The 15,859-nt window shown below is 43.5% G+C and overlaps 1 protein-coding gene across 14 annotated transcripts in view; it reads left to right on the top strand.

Annotated features, from left to right (window-relative positions):
• hspg2 (heparan sulfate proteoglycan 2) overlaps positions 1–15,859 on the top strand; it is a 91,014-nt gene that overhangs the window by 49,864 nt on the left and 25,291 nt on the right. For 10 of the 14 annotated variants that reach the window (XM_019877227.1, XM_019877221.1, XM_019877216.1 and 7 more), the window contains 16 exons: positions 5,000–5,070; positions 5,185–5,249; positions 5,367–5,507; positions 6,026–6,217; positions 8,545–8,628; positions 9,945–10,037; positions 10,117–10,212; positions 10,990–11,220; positions 11,308–11,421; positions 11,501–11,628; positions 12,200–12,286; positions 12,583–12,641; positions 13,129–13,293; positions 13,392–13,502; positions 14,541–14,641; positions 14,897–15,077. In XM_019877227.1, coding sequence (XP_019732786.1) covers positions 5,000–5,070; positions 5,185–5,249; positions 5,367–5,507; positions 6,026–6,217; positions 8,545–8,628; positions 9,945–10,037; positions 10,117–10,212; positions 10,990–11,220; positions 11,308–11,421; positions 11,501–11,628; positions 12,200–12,286; positions 12,583–12,641; positions 13,129–13,293; positions 13,392–13,502; positions 14,541–14,641; positions 14,897–15,077 — 1,919 coding nt within the window. The remainder of the gene's footprint in view (positions 1–4,999; positions 5,071–5,184; positions 5,250–5,366; positions 5,508–6,025; positions 6,218–8,544; positions 8,629–9,944; positions 10,038–10,116; positions 10,213–10,989; positions 11,221–11,307; positions 11,422–11,500; positions 11,629–12,199; positions 12,287–12,582; positions 12,642–13,128; positions 13,294–13,391; positions 13,503–14,540; positions 14,642–14,896; positions 15,078–15,859) is intronic. The other 4 variants (XM_019877226.1, XM_019877229.1, XM_019877223.1 and 1 more) reach the window with 2 other exon arrangements.

Genomic DNA, 15,859 nt, shown 5'->3' with positions numbered 1-15,859 from the left:
TGGACATCTCGAATTTTAGTGATACTATCAACAGTTTTCCTCTGGGATAGACTTTTATTGTACTTTTTGGGTATTCATCAGTAGTTTAGGTGGTGAAAACCAAGCGCAAACCATTGTGTTGTATGTGTTACCGAAATCTTTAGTTTGCTTTGTGGTACTTTTTACTTTGGTCTTCTGCTTCAGCTTGTGTGCTTTGCTGGTTGCCAAGGCTGTGTTGGCTCTTGTGTCTTTTCATCTCCGCACAGACCACATACACTTTCTGGGTCTCTGTAGCATAAATGTAGATGAGACATTTATGAGGACAGCTGTCTGTCTGAAAAAAAAATCTTTGTAGGTCTGATGGCAAAGATGACAAAGGAGACTTGGGTGGTTAATGGTAATCATTGAATGTCTTTCCGAGCAACAATCCTCATTGTGCTGTTTTGACATTAAGAGAAGAGATGCCATCTGCAGACAGTTGTGGGGACCCTTTCCATGAGAAGCTGCTCGATGGCAACCTTCCTTTGGGATGTGGTGCCGAAGCAATATTCAATTTCAGCGTGGATAAAGAGATAACACCTTTCGGCAGTGGAGATACTGACCATGTTGACTACCACTGGCCCGATACCACTGCCCAAACCATCCTCTCAACCCAAAAAGTACTTTCTACTCCTTCTCACCACCGAACGACCCTTTCTGCTTCAAAGAATGGGACGGGCATTGTTTCGGTTGCTCCCAATAAGTCAGCCACCAGACTCCCACCACGCTTCACACCAGATGCAGACAGCAGACGGTCCAGCTTTCAGCACTTGCTCCGCCTTCACCTGAACACCTTCAATCAGCGTCTCAGCATGCTTGAGAGCAACACCCTTGATATGAGAGAAAGCATTCATAGGATGGAGGATCAACAGATTAATCTCAGTTCCCAGCTGAAGGAACTTATTGCTGTTGAGTCGGCTGCGGAAAAGACCAAAAGGGTCACCGAGCTCGAGAAGAGCTACAATGACATGGAAGCCCGATTGAGCAGACTCGAAGGAAGGCTGGAGATCCTGATTGATGGCTTCACAGCCCTGGCTCAGGAGATGAACAAGATGAAACGTGCACGACACACGTCTCGTTCGCTCCAGGAAAGGATGCCACTGCCTTCACTTAGCACAGTACTTGTGCCCCCAAGGTACTCAACCACGCACCCTCCAACCACACACCCTCCGGGCAAAAGAATAACAACAAAGAGACCACTCACCCATCAAGCCACGGTACTCCAAAGCATACCTACCCCAAGTCTCCTCGATAGTAAACCCACCACTATAACCGGGAAAGAGAGAAAAAAGTTGACAGTCTCTGCAGAATCACTGGAAAACACCACAACACGTGTCACGTCTCCATCCAAACATAAAGTCTCTAATTCTAAACCGAAGATAAAGGAAAATGTCAGGAGCGCCGCCCAACCGCAATCTACAACTAAACCCTTAGCTACAGCAAAGCCGGAGGTGAAGGGACGAGTGAGCAAGTCGCCCATTGGGTCAACTAAACATTTTTCACAATCGAACCAAACACGAATGAATCAAGTTCAAGATAAGGTAGCAGTCACAAAATTTCAACTGGAGCCTCCATCTCACACAGAAACCGCCCAAAGACACTCCGCTAACGGTGGACGAGATAAAGCATTTCGATCCGATGAACCGCTTGACAAGACTGTCCAAAGGGGAAGAAATGTTAAAAACACAAATTCTGTCAAGGTTGTGACAGCAAACATCAGGCTAAACATAACCAAGACAACTGTGCCTTCTCTTCGAGCTAGAAAAAAGAATCTGAACACACCAGCCACAGCAACATCGACTCCTGTTAGCTCCACGGCCACAAATGCAAACAATTTAAAGAAAACGAAAAAACAAACACGAGCTCCCGGTACAACAAAGGCAAGAACCTCAAAGAAGTCAAGCACAACCACCAAATCCGCATTGCATCATAAGCAAACAAAATCAACAACTGCCGTAAAGTCAGTGAAAAAGCCATCGTCGAAAGCAAAAACCAAGGCTCGAGTCGCAACCAAAAAACAGCAAAATGACAAGAAACATACAAGATCTGGGATTTTGGACCTACTGAAGCTATTGAAAGGAGGACATAAAAATCATGCTGATGGTTCCCTTCATGTTGTCCTGGGAAGGCTGGCCATCCCTATACGCATTATCCCTGATGACTAGACTGTATTGTGCCATGACTCTTTTTATTTTTGTTTGTTTTGTTTTTCTCGCCATCTCCTTATTTATACTTAATCGAACCAGTTGTAAGGAACCTGATGAAGGGCTTTGTTGTACGTCACTGTCTGATATTTGCTTGTGATTTTTTTTTCCCCACATGTGGTTTTTAAAGTAGTTGTCTGCTATGAAGAGATGCATTAGTTTAGCATCAGCACAAACCACATTCCAGTGAAGTTGGGACATTGTGTTCAATATAAATAAAAACAGACAGAATACAATGCTTTGCAAATAAAGTTCATTGAATACATCACAAAGACAAGATATTTAATGTTCAAACTGATAACTTTATTGTTTTTAAGCAAATAATCAACTTGGAATTTTATAGCTGCACCACATTCCAAAAAACCTGGAACAGGGTCATGTTTGTGGAGAAAATACAGGTCTGGACTGCAGGCAGACCAGTCTACTACGCACACTCTTTTATGAACAAAGCCACGCTGTTGTAACACGTGCACAACGTGGTTTAGTATTGTCTTGCTGAAATAAGCAAGGGCGTCAATGAAAACGATGTTGCTTGGATAGCAGCATATGTTTCTCCAAAGCAGCATGAATGCTGCCTTCACAGATATGTAAGTTAGCCATGCCTTTGGCACTATCAAAGCCCCATACCATCACAGATGCTGGCTTTCGAACTTTGCGCCCATGACAGTCCGGATGGTTCTTCTCCTCATTGCCCCAGAGGACACGACGTCCACAATTTCCAAAAACAATTGGAAATGCGGACTCATCAGACCACAGAACACTTTTCCGCTTTGCATCAGTCCATCTTAGAGGAGCTCGGGCCCAGAGCAGGCGGCGGCGTTTCTGAGTGTTGTTGATAAATGGCTTTTGCTTTGCATGGTAGTATTTTAAGTTGCACTTACGGATGGAGCGCCGGACCAAATTTACTGACAGTGGTCTTCTGAAGTGTTCCTAAGCCCATGTGGTGAGATCTTTTACACAGTGATGCACTGTCATCTGTGGGATCAAAGGTCATGGGCATTCAATGTTGGTCTTCAGCTTTGCCGCTTACATGCAGTGATTTCTCCAGATTCTCTGAACCTTTTGATGATTTTATGGACCAAGGATGAAAAGATCCCTAAATTCCATGCGATTTTACATGAAGCAACATTGTCCTTCAACTGTTGGACTAATATCTCATGCAGTCGTTCCCAAAGAGGTGGCAATGGCATCTCTTGGTGGGATGTTCCAAACGGGTGTTTGATGAGAATTCCTCAACTTTTTTGCCAACTGTCCCAGCCTTAACATTCTAACGTTATGGTTATTTGCTAAAAACAAGAAAGTTCATCACTTTGAACATGAAATATCTTGTCATGTATTCAATTAAATAGAGGTTGAGACCGATTTGCAAGTCATTGTATTCTATTTTGATTTGTGTGTCACCTCATGTCCCAACTTCATTGAATTCGGGTTTGTACTTATTTCAGTTTTCTTGATGACTGGACTACCTCAAACATTGCTTTGTTCATTAATTTTTGAAAAGGTCACATCTCTCAAGTGTGCTAGTGTCCTTAGTGGCCGCAGTGATAATTTTGGGAGGTTCTGTGTGGACGTTTCGCTTTTGCTTATTGATGGTGACTTTTAACAAATAGAATAAAAGTACAAAATGGAAAGATACATTTTTCTGTGTCATAGTAAATCAATTTTAAAAATCCCCAAATGTGTCATTTCAAGAGACAATAAAAACATGTTTCATCTCCACAGAAATTAATGACAGTTTGTCCCCAGATACTCAAACACACGATAATTATTTTAAACACAGCACATTTGTTTATCTATTGACAGCTGATGACAGTTGTGTTGTAGTTGGATATATTTGAGCTAGAATCTTCCACAATGATTCCGACTTCTGAATAATTGGTCTTCGTGGGCTGTCACTTGCATATCAATCAGACTGAATTTGCTTGGGACAATTTTTTTTTGTATTCTGTTGGATTGCTGATAAGAGATACCGGTATTTGGTTCTCTGAAAGTGACGACCTACTTCCCGCCATGGAGCAATATTCACATACATGTACAGTATGTCACCATTTTTTTTAACGTTTCTTATTGTCAGTTGAGTTGCACTAAAGTGTATGCTCAAATAAGTGGCCAATGTTTGGTGGACATTGAGAATCAATGGCGTGTCTCAGATGTTAGACTAGTTTGCCAGCATGGAAGCAGTTTGTTGGCTGTTGACCTTCGGAGCTGCCATAGGACAGGTGAGCTAAGGCTTGATATCCTCAAGGCAACCCGCACAGTCGCCTCTCCTCTGGTGGTAGTGCTTTGCAACTGGCTGGGGTCAAAGGCACATTGTCCTACTAACTGTCACACTTGCAGCCTAGGCAAGTCTCTTCTTCATACGCTTCGCGTCTTGTTCTGCACCTGATTCAGTTACCTTCCCAATGTTTCTGTTAATTTCCGTTCTTCTGTGTGTCAAGCATACGTCATAATGTATGTCAGAGAATCACTTTCCAGGATATGTTGAATGAAAATTGTGTCTTGGGCTGTGCTTTATGCATTTCTGTGGCAAACAATCAAAAAAGCTTTTTGGTCAAGCTTTTTTGTGCCAAGTAGAACTATTTTTTTGTATTATGAAAAGGAGCCATGCTCGCTGAAATACAGTTATTGTTACTGAATGATGTGCTGTAAAGGATGGCTCCTCATTTAGTAATTGTCTGTTTGCTAAAAGACATAGATTATTAAATGTCCCAGGTTGCGCAGTCCCCTTCAATCACCCTCATCACTCACTCACTTTTTTTTTTTTTTATCCAATCCAGATGCGCACAAGGATACACAGGCAACCCATTGCTTGGACAGGAGTGTATTTCTGGCAACAATGATGTCAATGGTACAGGCTATGCTTTGATACGTATTATTCCACCCAACTATGGTCTTGACTGTTGTGGAAAAAAAAAACCAAATGACACTCTCTTCAACTATGTGCTTTGATGTGCGCTGATAGGTAACTGCGACAGCTGCGACCCAAGAGGAAGTGAAGGCTGTATTGGTGGCTCTTGTCGCTGCAAAGTAATAAGTATTTACTTCTGTCATTTTGTTGTGTCATGTCTACTTCATACGTAGTATGGACTGGACATAAATTTCCCTTTGCATCACAATGCTTATGACAATCCTACTATCTTATAGATGAATGTTGAAGACCCTTCGTGCTCCAGGTGCAAGCCCGGAACCTTCCATCTTAGCCAGCAAAACAAAGATGGTTGCCTGTCCTGCTTCTGTATGGGTGTCACTCAGCAGTGCTCCAGCTCCAACTACTACAGAGACCTGGTAAGCACTGCAATCTGGAAATGCTCTGAAATAAGGCCATGGTTCCCACTTCATTGGCGGCTCATGGTGAAGCCGGTTACAAAAGAGCAAAGGTTTATTGTCAATCAAGTAACATTTACCGCCAAGAGAAATGTGACATTAGGATGAAGCCACCACACCAGAATCAAAATAGCCTGTCGACCATTTCTCAGGAAGTTATTCGGGGCAAAACGCATTTTCTGTGGAAAGAGCGAGTTGCCTCATGGGAGAGGCCTTGCAAAGGCAATAAACCCTGCGGTTTTGTTGGTTTCCACCTCTGCAACAGCAGCTCGTCTCTGCGTTCGATGGCCGTGCAGCAGCAATTTTGAAATGGTTGTGTAAGACGCTTTGGTTTTAGAAGACACACTTAAAATCTCGGCAGCTAAAGGCTCGCTTCACAGTCAACTGGATTTCTGATTACTGGGTCCAATTTTTTCTTCCCAGTTCCAGGATGTGTATTTCTCATGAGCCGCATTGTTTTTCCAAATGTGTTCCCGCAGGTATCATCAAAATTTTCTCCAGGGAACTTCCAGGGATTCGCGCTGGTGAACCGTCAACGTACAAACCGCATCTCCACTGGTTTCACAGTTGAGGTTTCCACTGAGGGGACTCAACTGTCTTACAGCAACTTTGACTACCTTGGACAGGAGCCCCACTACTGGCAGCTTCCTGGGGTCTTCCAGGGAGACAAGGTCAGTACCCAAAGAGCTTGTGAGCAGTGAACCTGGTGGAGCATCTGGAATTTGTAGACCTCTCAGCTTCTTGCTTGACTTGTCTTTCATCAGCTGTCTCTTTTCTACATGCAGCCCTCATCAAATTTCTTGAATTGATTTCCTTTGTATGAAGCCAGTTATTTATTTATTTATATATTTTTTTTTGTTCTTTTGCTTTGACGACGTGTAGAAAGATTGGTCTTTTACTCGTATGAAACGAGCAGAACAGGTATGAAAGTGGTACCAGTGGCTACTGTGTGTCTCTTGGATGCATACGCTCTGCTGGCATGTATCAAACTTGTGGTTGCTCATGTGTATTTTAAACATCGATACACTTAGAAGTTGAGTTTTGTGAGGCTGCAGTCTTTTCCTGATGCCATATGAAAGTCTATTGAGCGGGATGATATTTTTACAGCAGGGTTTCAAGTTGAACTCTAATTTTGAAGGCTTGCATCACATTCTTCACAGAATGTGAAAGCCAAGTAAATAAATGGACCATGAAAGCCTTCTTAAATTTTAACTTGGCTCGAATAACACCGGGAAAGCAATTCCAAACGCTATCGGTTCAGTGATAAGGAAAGTGATCAAAGCTTACGCTTTATCCGCATCAATAGAATGACTCAGAGTTGCCCGAGCAGCAGCTCATGAAAGAAGCTTCCATTTGGAACCGAATGGCTTCTAAGGGTAAAGACACCCGCAAAGCCAGTGAGGGATTGGCTTTGCCTTACAAATGTGCAAAGAATGTGTGAAACATGATGACAATCACAAGGGACTTTGGCTCCCATCATTATCAAGTCCTCTCACACCGTTAACGCACAGATTAGCTTGACAAGTAACATGACGTACATTAAGTTGACAGGCGCAGACCCAGGCTGAACATTTTCAGTACGGTGGCCAGGGTGACACAACTTGTCATCTCATTCATAGCATTCAGTTTCTTCCTGTTTATAATTTACGTGCGTGCATGCGTGCATGTGTAAGATTGGTATATGTATGCCTTTTATTTCATGAAACTATGGCAGTAGATGCCGAGGTAAACAATGACTTTTTGGCCTTATTGTGAATCTTTTTGAATCTGCATTCAGATCAATTGTATATTTACTCTTTTAATGTGCCGTTAATATCAACACGGCTCGAAAATTGACACTGGAATGTGATGGTGACGAAAACATGAATTTGAACTTGTACCTGTTGTCTTTTGTGAGCTCCAACTTGGTGTGGATGAATCACACATCGAGACGATTTATGTGAATGCTCAAGACCTTGCAAAATGTTGCTGGGTCAAATCTGCTCAATCCCAGAGTTGAATTGAGAAGAGATACTGGACTCGTTTGTGTGTGCAGTGCATGCTCTCACTCTCTAAAATGCATGATTAAGCATGACCACTACTTGCAGTCTTGTTGCGTTTGGTTTGACAACTCTAAAGCACTGACGGGTCAGCTTTGGTGTTAGCGTGGTTACGGATCCTTTGGCTATCCCCACTTGATGCGTCCTCAGGGGGACATCAGACAGCTGGATAATGAGGTCTGGGCACTCCTCTCAAACTTTTCCCGTCCACAATTTCCACTCTCCTCTCGTGTTCCGGCATCGTCCTCTTCCTCATCCTCGTCCTCTTCCTCTCGACGGCCTTTGCGTAACCTGAGCCCAGCTGCTCGTCCTTCCGGCATCTCCTCTTCAGTTAAACCTGCTAGACCCCAATCGTATTCTCCGGGCCATGCGTCTCATATGCAGGTACTCTCTGCTAGAGATTGTGAGAGTGACATTGTTAGTTCCTTCCCCATCACTTTCTTCCATTTCTTTTGGGTTGTGGTTTTGCTGTCAATCAAGACCGAGAACGCAGTGAGCAAGACGACTGCTCGTGCTTCTGGAGGGGGCAGCAAGGTACAGGAGAGCATCTTAACTGACTGACTGAGCAAAACTTTAGGGACAAAATGCCCTGCGTGATTTACCGTCTGATCGAAAAAGGACTAGTTGAGCTACTGTCACAGTGGCCGCTGTGCTCTCATCAAGCACGCTGTAACTGTGCACTTAGAACAGCTTCGGTTTGTCGTCTGTCCTGCCGTCTGTTTAAAGCCACCCTCAGATGTCTTAAGCTGTCATTTTCACATTACTGTGAGTGGAAGTTGTCAGACAGCGGGCTAGTCGGCAGCACAATGGCTGATTTATTAACGCCCCGGAGCGTGTACCAAGAAAGAATTCGACTTTATGCTCTGCATTCCTCCTCCTAGGCTTGATCTTTGCCTGCTAGCCTCTCTCCATTTCTGTGGCTCATTTTCCTTTTATTTCCCTCACCCCTTGCCTCGCAGTACTCTCTGGTCTACAAAGGTTTCAGCTTGCACCAGGACGATCTGCTCTACTGGCAGCTCCCCACACAGTTCACAGGGGATAAGGTACTGTAACTTTGGGTCAAATCCCCCAGCGCAATGCTTCCCAGCACCTTTTGACCCCTCTCCCACAATCCCTGTGCCCTTTGCTTCATCCCACTCGTCGGGTTTTCCCATATGCATCTTCTGTTAGAATTTTTTTTTTGCTCTCACGATATCCTTCATTGACAGTTCTTTTTCACATATGCTCCAATATTTTTCCTCATTAATTAAGTCGTATGGTCATGAGTATTAAAAGCTGCTGTTAGATTTGGGGGTTGCGGGGGGGAGGGGGCGGGAGCGGGAAATGCTTTTAAACGTTTTATTTCTGAGTTGGTAGATTCAGACTAACAATAACTAAAACAACGGATTCTTTCAGTACTTATTTTTCCTGTCTCACAGAAGCAGTGGTACAGAGCCTACATTCAGCTTCAAAATAGTTTTTCTGAAGAAAAGAAAAATGCACAAATATAAATCAATTACCAAATTCAAATTTTGACTTAATTTACTTTTTTTTTCCATAAAGGCAGTGGTCCTTTCCTGCTCTTGACCTTTTTCATGTGAGGGCATATTTTAGAGGACTGACAAAGAAACAAGTAAAAGCAAATGATTAAAAATATAGGTCACCATTAGCTATGCTTCAACGAGCCCGGGCATATTCCATTATCCGATAAGTACAGACACAGTGCCATGAAGTGCATGTGTTCATGCATGATGTCCTAAAACTCTAAGGTGAATAAAGTTCTTGTTAGCACAGTTGTTTTCCACGCATTGTTGGACATAATCGTTTGGTGATGAAGCAGCACTTTGCATTGCTGCCCTTGTCCTTTGATTTCATGGTCCCACTGCGGCTGGGATGAATCTGCTCAGGCTAGCGGCAATCAGCCTAGTGACGTGAGACTAAGTCCGATTCATGCCCCTTTATGCAGTCAAGTATTTGCTCGTTGCGTTTTTTTTTTTTTTCTTGCATCATCACCATATGCTGTTTCTTTCATTGTTTTGGCAATAAGTCTTTCAGTCTGAAACAAAAATTTCTCATTTTGGTCATTTTTCGTGACTGCGATTTAGAAATTTGGACTGTCCTCGTTAGGCCTTGGTCTAAAGGTGGACTAGTGGCCCAACATAGTGGTGTAATGGCCGTGGGACATTGGGCCACCGTTAATGTCGATCCCTGTATTTTCAGGATTGTTACATCCCCTCCATTTCACAATATCGCGATAATCTGCAAATTAATTTCATGTGTTTCTGATTCAGCTTGGCTGGGAACCTGGTGGTGTTTGCTTCCATTTACGAGCACTTTGTGATGAAGCAAAATGTGTTCATTCTTCTTCAATCCTTTGAAGGTGGGCTCTTATGGTGGCAAACTGAAATACACAATCTCCTACGTGGCTGGATCAAGAGGAACTCTGCTTGAAGATGCAGATGTACAAATTATTGTGAGTACGCATCTTATTACTGGTGTGCAAAGTTTGGCCATATGTAGCTTTTCTTCACCTTCTTATGTTGTTTCTATAGGGTAATGACATCACTCTGGTAGCTAGACAGCCGTCGTGGCAGAGAAGGCAGCATGGCAGCAGAGAGACTCAAGAATTTGAGGTTGTCTTCACCGAGGTAAAAAAATAGCCAAGAGACAATAAGATGCGTTGAAAGTGGAGCAATTGCCCGTTTTCCATTTCACTGTTTTCCATCTTATCATCACAATAAAGCGAGGAGGCCCTTGGCCCAAACTAGTGCTTGTTTACAGCCAGCAATATGCTAGCATGTCTCCATAGCCAGATTTCCTGTCCTCTAATGACACTTCACAAATTATTTAGATAAATGGACATAATAACCAATGAAAGTGGAATCACACCATAATGTGCCCCCAGCACAATCTCACGAAAGGCCGTGTTGGAAGAACAATGGTCTTCTTTAACTTACAACAGCAGTGAATGCTGTCATCCATATATGGTTAATTATCAGTTCCAGGACCTTGTTAATGAGTCTATTTCTACTTTTAATTTAATGCTTTCATGCACCGCAACAAGTAACGTCACAATCAGGAGGTCATTAAACGTTTCTCTGTTTACATGCCAGCATGGCATGAAAAAGATCAGCCTTGACAAAAAGTGCAAATTGGGCACTGTGCCCTGCCGTGTGGACGTAGCACTTACTTGGAAAGAGGTGGAAATGTATTCCTTGAGTACTTTTACCCATGTCCACACCGACTTTTTAAATAGGCGGTCTAAGGCTGATGCGTCACCCGTCGTCAAAGTTGGCCAAAAAGGAGTTTTGTAGTTTTTGCAGAATCTTGACAACCATTAAAATCAGTAATACAACTACAAACTCACTCTAGCCTTATTTAAACAGCTAGCCGCATATCCATTTTCTCTCCTTTGCAATTTCCAGGAGCACTGGCGCCGTCCTGATGGCATGCCCGCTACACGAGAGCATTTGTTGATGGTTCTGGCCGACCTGGATGACATCCTGATCCGAGCGTCCTACTTTACTGAGATGCGCTCATCCAGTATCTCCGACATCAGCATGGAAGTGGCTTTGCCCAACTACAGCGGCCTGGCGCAGGCCCTGGAAGTGGAGCAGTGCCGCTGCCCACCTGGATACCAGGGTCTTTCCTGCCAGGTTAATTCTCCTCACGTTTCTCACCTCAATTCACCTGTCGAAGCTGCTGATTTTGTTTGAGTACTCCATGTTCCGAATTTATTCCAGGACTGTGCACCCGGATATACTCGGACCGGTGGAGGCTTGTACCTGGGTCACTGTGAGCCGTGTGAGTGCAACGGCCACTCAGACTCCTGCCACCCCGAGACTGGCATCTGCACTGTAGGAAACTGAAAGTTACCCAAATGTGTCTTGGAAGGTGTGAGGGACACACATGACAACATGTTTTTTTTTCTTTCAGAACTGCCTGCACAACACTCAGGGTGAGCTCTGTGAGCAGTGCGGATCCGGCTTCTTCGGTGACCCCACTGCTGGCACACCGGAGGACTGCCAGCCCTGTGCCTGCCCTCACACCGACCCGGACAACCAGTGAGTTCTGTCACAGATGCCTGGACGGCGCATTCCTCCTCTATTTATAGCTGAAGTCTTGTACCGGTCACATGCTCACGATACCAGGAAATTCAACCTTCTTGTGAAATCTGGAGGCTCTGCCACGAGGGTACTTTCTTCAATCCGTCTGTTTCCCTGTCACTCCAATTGTTTGCGTATCTCTTTGAAGAAATCCACATTTTGATCTGCTACCACATTTTTTGGGAGATGATTTCTAAGCAGGGCAAATGTGCTCATCCAGGAACAAAAAATAATCATAAATACAGTATATAAATACAACACTGCTCATTGTATTAAACAATAACACCGAGCAATTTTTGCGCAGCCTGACCATGTAAACAGTAGCAGTTGAGTCCCTAATAACGAGCTGGCAGCCCCCGGGTGAAAGTAGCAATCAATGGTGTCATCTTTTTATCAGTCACTTTTGCAACATGCAATGATGCTAACGCCGTATCATCACAAATACGTCGTATGTAGGATCATAACACTGACACTACTTTGTTGCTAATGACTTTTTGCAGTCGAGTCATCTTTTTTGTTTTTTTGACAGATTTTCTCCGACCTGTGAGAGCCTGGGAAATGGAGGCTACCAGTGTACAGCCTGTCAGCCTGGATACACTGGCCAGTACTGCGAGCGGTAACTATTTTCTCCAACGCAACCAACATGCTAACTTTAGACAGTGGATTTTTAGTCATCGAGTTGACAGGAATGCGCAAAAGTTGAACTGAGATAACTGGACCCATTTTAATATTTGACAACCAAAAAGTGTCCTCAATTCAACTTGCAGATTCAAACTGTGTATTTTCAGTCATGTCAAATGTGTACAACTTGTGTTCTCCTGTTAAATGATAAATCGTCAGTCATAATTTTCTTATTTGTTGCCGTATGTGTGTCCCAATGTTGACTTCAAAGTCTGATTTGACCATCTACAGATGTGCTCCTGGTTATGTTGGCAACCCACAGGAGAGGCAAAAGTGTCGACCATATGATGGTAAGATGACAAAAAAAGGAGAAAAGGTGCAAAAGATACTCACCAGGCACAACAATCTATTCTGTTGAGTGAGGTGTACATTTCGATATCTGTGGTTGTAGTTTATTCAACACTGCACTGTGGGGCTCCTCAAATTTTTGTGGTTATATTTATCTTCTATCTACTGTTTGCACTCGATATCGCAATTTAAAACAAACCGTCCTGCTTGGGAAGTATCGCTTGCTTGTCCTGTACAAAGTATGTTATTAGACTGTAACAGTTCGTGTTGGGATCTCATAAGTTCAAAGTGGGATATTTTCTACTTCCCAGGGGTCTCAAATTTAGCATTCATCTGCACTGTCTACATTCTTTAGATTAAACAAGTGAGATGTTTTTTTTTTTTTTGGGGGGGGGGGGGTTGTGCAGGAGCTCTGACCAAGTCTTAGTGTTGTTTGTTATGATCTTCTCCGACAATGTTCCTCATAAATTTGCTTTGGCCTCTCTGCAGCTGCAGCGTCATTGGTGGTGAGGGTGTATCCAGAGAGGGTCCTGACAAGCCAGGGTGGCTCAGTCACCCTGCGGTGTCAGGTATCCGTTTCCACTCCACACTACTTCCACTGGTCCAGGGAGGACGGGCGGCCCATCTCGAGCAGTGCTGAGCGACGCAGACAAGGTCAATGACTCAATCATGATATTGAGATATCTATGAATCAACAACGTTCCTTACTTATGGCTGTAACAACTATTCTGGTGTTTGTCAACTATATGCAGGAGCAGAATTGTACTTCAGCAATGTCCAGCCAAGCGATGCCGGTGTTTACATCTGTACCTGCCGGGACCAGCGCAGCACCAACAGGAGCCACGCTGAAATTGTTGTCACAAGTGTGTATGAGTCGTGTCGCCATGAGATGCTTCCTGTGTGGTACAACATGCACTGATCGGCAGTCATAACAGGGGTTATTCATACCGTTATTTTACAAGCTTAAAGTCAAGACAGTGAATGATTTACCGGTCTAAATTTTCACCAAATCTTCATGTTTACCTCACTCTCTTAAAATAATGGTCTAAATCAGGGATAGGCAACTTAAATACTGGAAGGCGCCACAATGTTTCATCAGTTCTACTGGGGTGGCCGCATAGGACCACGCACAGATGTAGTACAGGACAGTTTAAGATCCAACTATGATTTGTCTGCTATCGAGTGTCAAATGTTGATATTTCAACATAAAAGTACAATTGAATTGCATAATTGCTGTTTTCAGATTTGATTTTTTTTTTTTGGGTGGGGGGCGTGTTTTTCCCTCCTTTTCTCATGGAAAACTTACAGTATATTGAATGTTTATCAGTAGTTTGTAAAGAAGTTTTGTGAAAAAAAGGATATAAAATATATGTTTTTTTTAATCAATCAAGGGGCATTTTGCCTGTGATCTGCCAGCTGCCCATCCCGGGCCCAAATCTTACTCTATTTTGACCAAAACGATTTTCTGACCTTATCCTTTCCCGAGGATGCTGGCCACCTCTGCAAAAATCAACTAGATCATTAGTTAAACAGATTTAAAATTTGTATGTATTTATTTATTTCATTGGGACAGTGCACATTAATCAACACAACAGTGTAAATGCCCCCGACTGAGCATAAATTCAGCCATACTCCCATGGCAGGTTTCTTAGCATAAACATAACATAAAGTTACCAGTAAGATAAAATAACAAAATAATATAACACAACACAACATAAAACACGGACAGTCATGCAGTCTTAGCCACTTTTCATTCAATTCCACCCTGAAATGAAATTGTCAATCAATAATGTCTAATTTGGATTTGGTTCCAGTTTTTGGTGTTTTCTGAATAAAATAATGGCATAGGCCATTGCTTTTGGAATGTGACGATCAGCTTAGCATTTTTCTCCTTTTCTCAGGTGTCCCAACCAAAGCCATTGAGGTGACAGTTGAGGAACCCAAAGCTCAAACAGTCCGGGTGGGCTCGACTGTAAACTTCATCTGCACAGCAAAGAGCAAGGTATTAATGACACCCGTGTGTTAAATTCACCACTCGCTTTTGCAGATTTTGAATTGGAATCGGCATGAAGCTTGATTCAAATCAGAGGATTTATGATGCCATGTCCATTTATTCTGCATACTGTGCAAAAAAAAAAAGGGAAATGGGTCACTTGATCTATGAAGTATGACTTTTAAAAAAGCCACGTATTGGTGGATGTAACATCATGAAGAGAGAGATACTTAAGGTGACGACGGCAAACATTCTGTCTTGCAGTCGCCGGCCTACACGCTGGTCTGGACCCGTCTGGGTAACGGGAAGCTTCCCAACCGGGCGATGGACTTCAACGGCATCCTGACCATTCAGAACGTCCAGCCAGAGGACGCTGGCATGTACGTCTGCACGGGCTCCAACATGTACGCTATGGACGAGGGCAATGCCATCCTCTATGTGCCAGGTTTGTGATCCTTGGCACCGTTAGCCTCCTCCACCGTCCAACCAGCTCTGACTCCCCCCGCCCCTTCTCCCTGCTTCAGCTTGAAATGGCGCATGCTTCTTTGCTTTTTTGTGCTCTGTGAACACTTGGCTGGCTACTAGGTAACAACATTGTGAGCTTTCAGCCCTAACTTCCAATAGTTTGGCTTTTTGCTCTCAGCACTTTGCTCGTCCTTACATTCTAGTCATGGCCCGTCCAACTGCATTTTTTTTTAACCTTGCTGGTGCAGTTTTGTCTGATTCAAGGAACTTCCTGCTCTGTCTGCTGAGATACAGCTTGTGGGTTTTTCAAATGAAAACTTGGGACTAGACATATACTGTATGATGAGATCAATGATCATGTCACATAAACAATGGGCACTCGCTCTCAACAGAGCCCTTTCTTACAGTACTTAACCAGTTCTCACTTCTTTTCCATATTGGGTTGAATAAATCGGTGGTGGTTTATTTGCTTACGGATGACGAGCTGCTGATTCCTATGGCTTGAGATTCTGCTAGCAGGGTGTTGAATCCTTAAACTTTGGGCTCCTTGGTGTCCGACCTGCCAGAGCTGCAGAGTGCAATGGTGTGGAGTTAATGCGGAGGCCTTCCAGGTGCTTTAGTGACTCAGACAATCAAAGAGGACGTCTTTAAGGAGCAACTGATAGATGTCCAGAATTCCTTCATGAATTAGCTGTGACATCTCAAACAATCCAGGTCATGGATGCTCGTGACCCAAACGGTGCTGTGTGCCATACAGTTGGC

Source organism: Hippocampus comes, unplaced genomic scaffold, assembly GCF_001891065.2.
Source record: "Hippocampus comes isolate QL1 unplaced genomic scaffold, H_comes_QL1_v1.1 scaffold167, whole genome shotgun sequence".
In the NCBI taxonomy this organism is placed as follows: domain Eukaryota; kingdom Metazoa; phylum Chordata; class Actinopteri; order Syngnathiformes; family Syngnathidae; genus Hippocampus; species Hippocampus comes.
The sequence above is the reverse complement of the archived record's forward strand: the minus strand, read 5'-3'. Positions and strand labels throughout refer to the sequence as shown.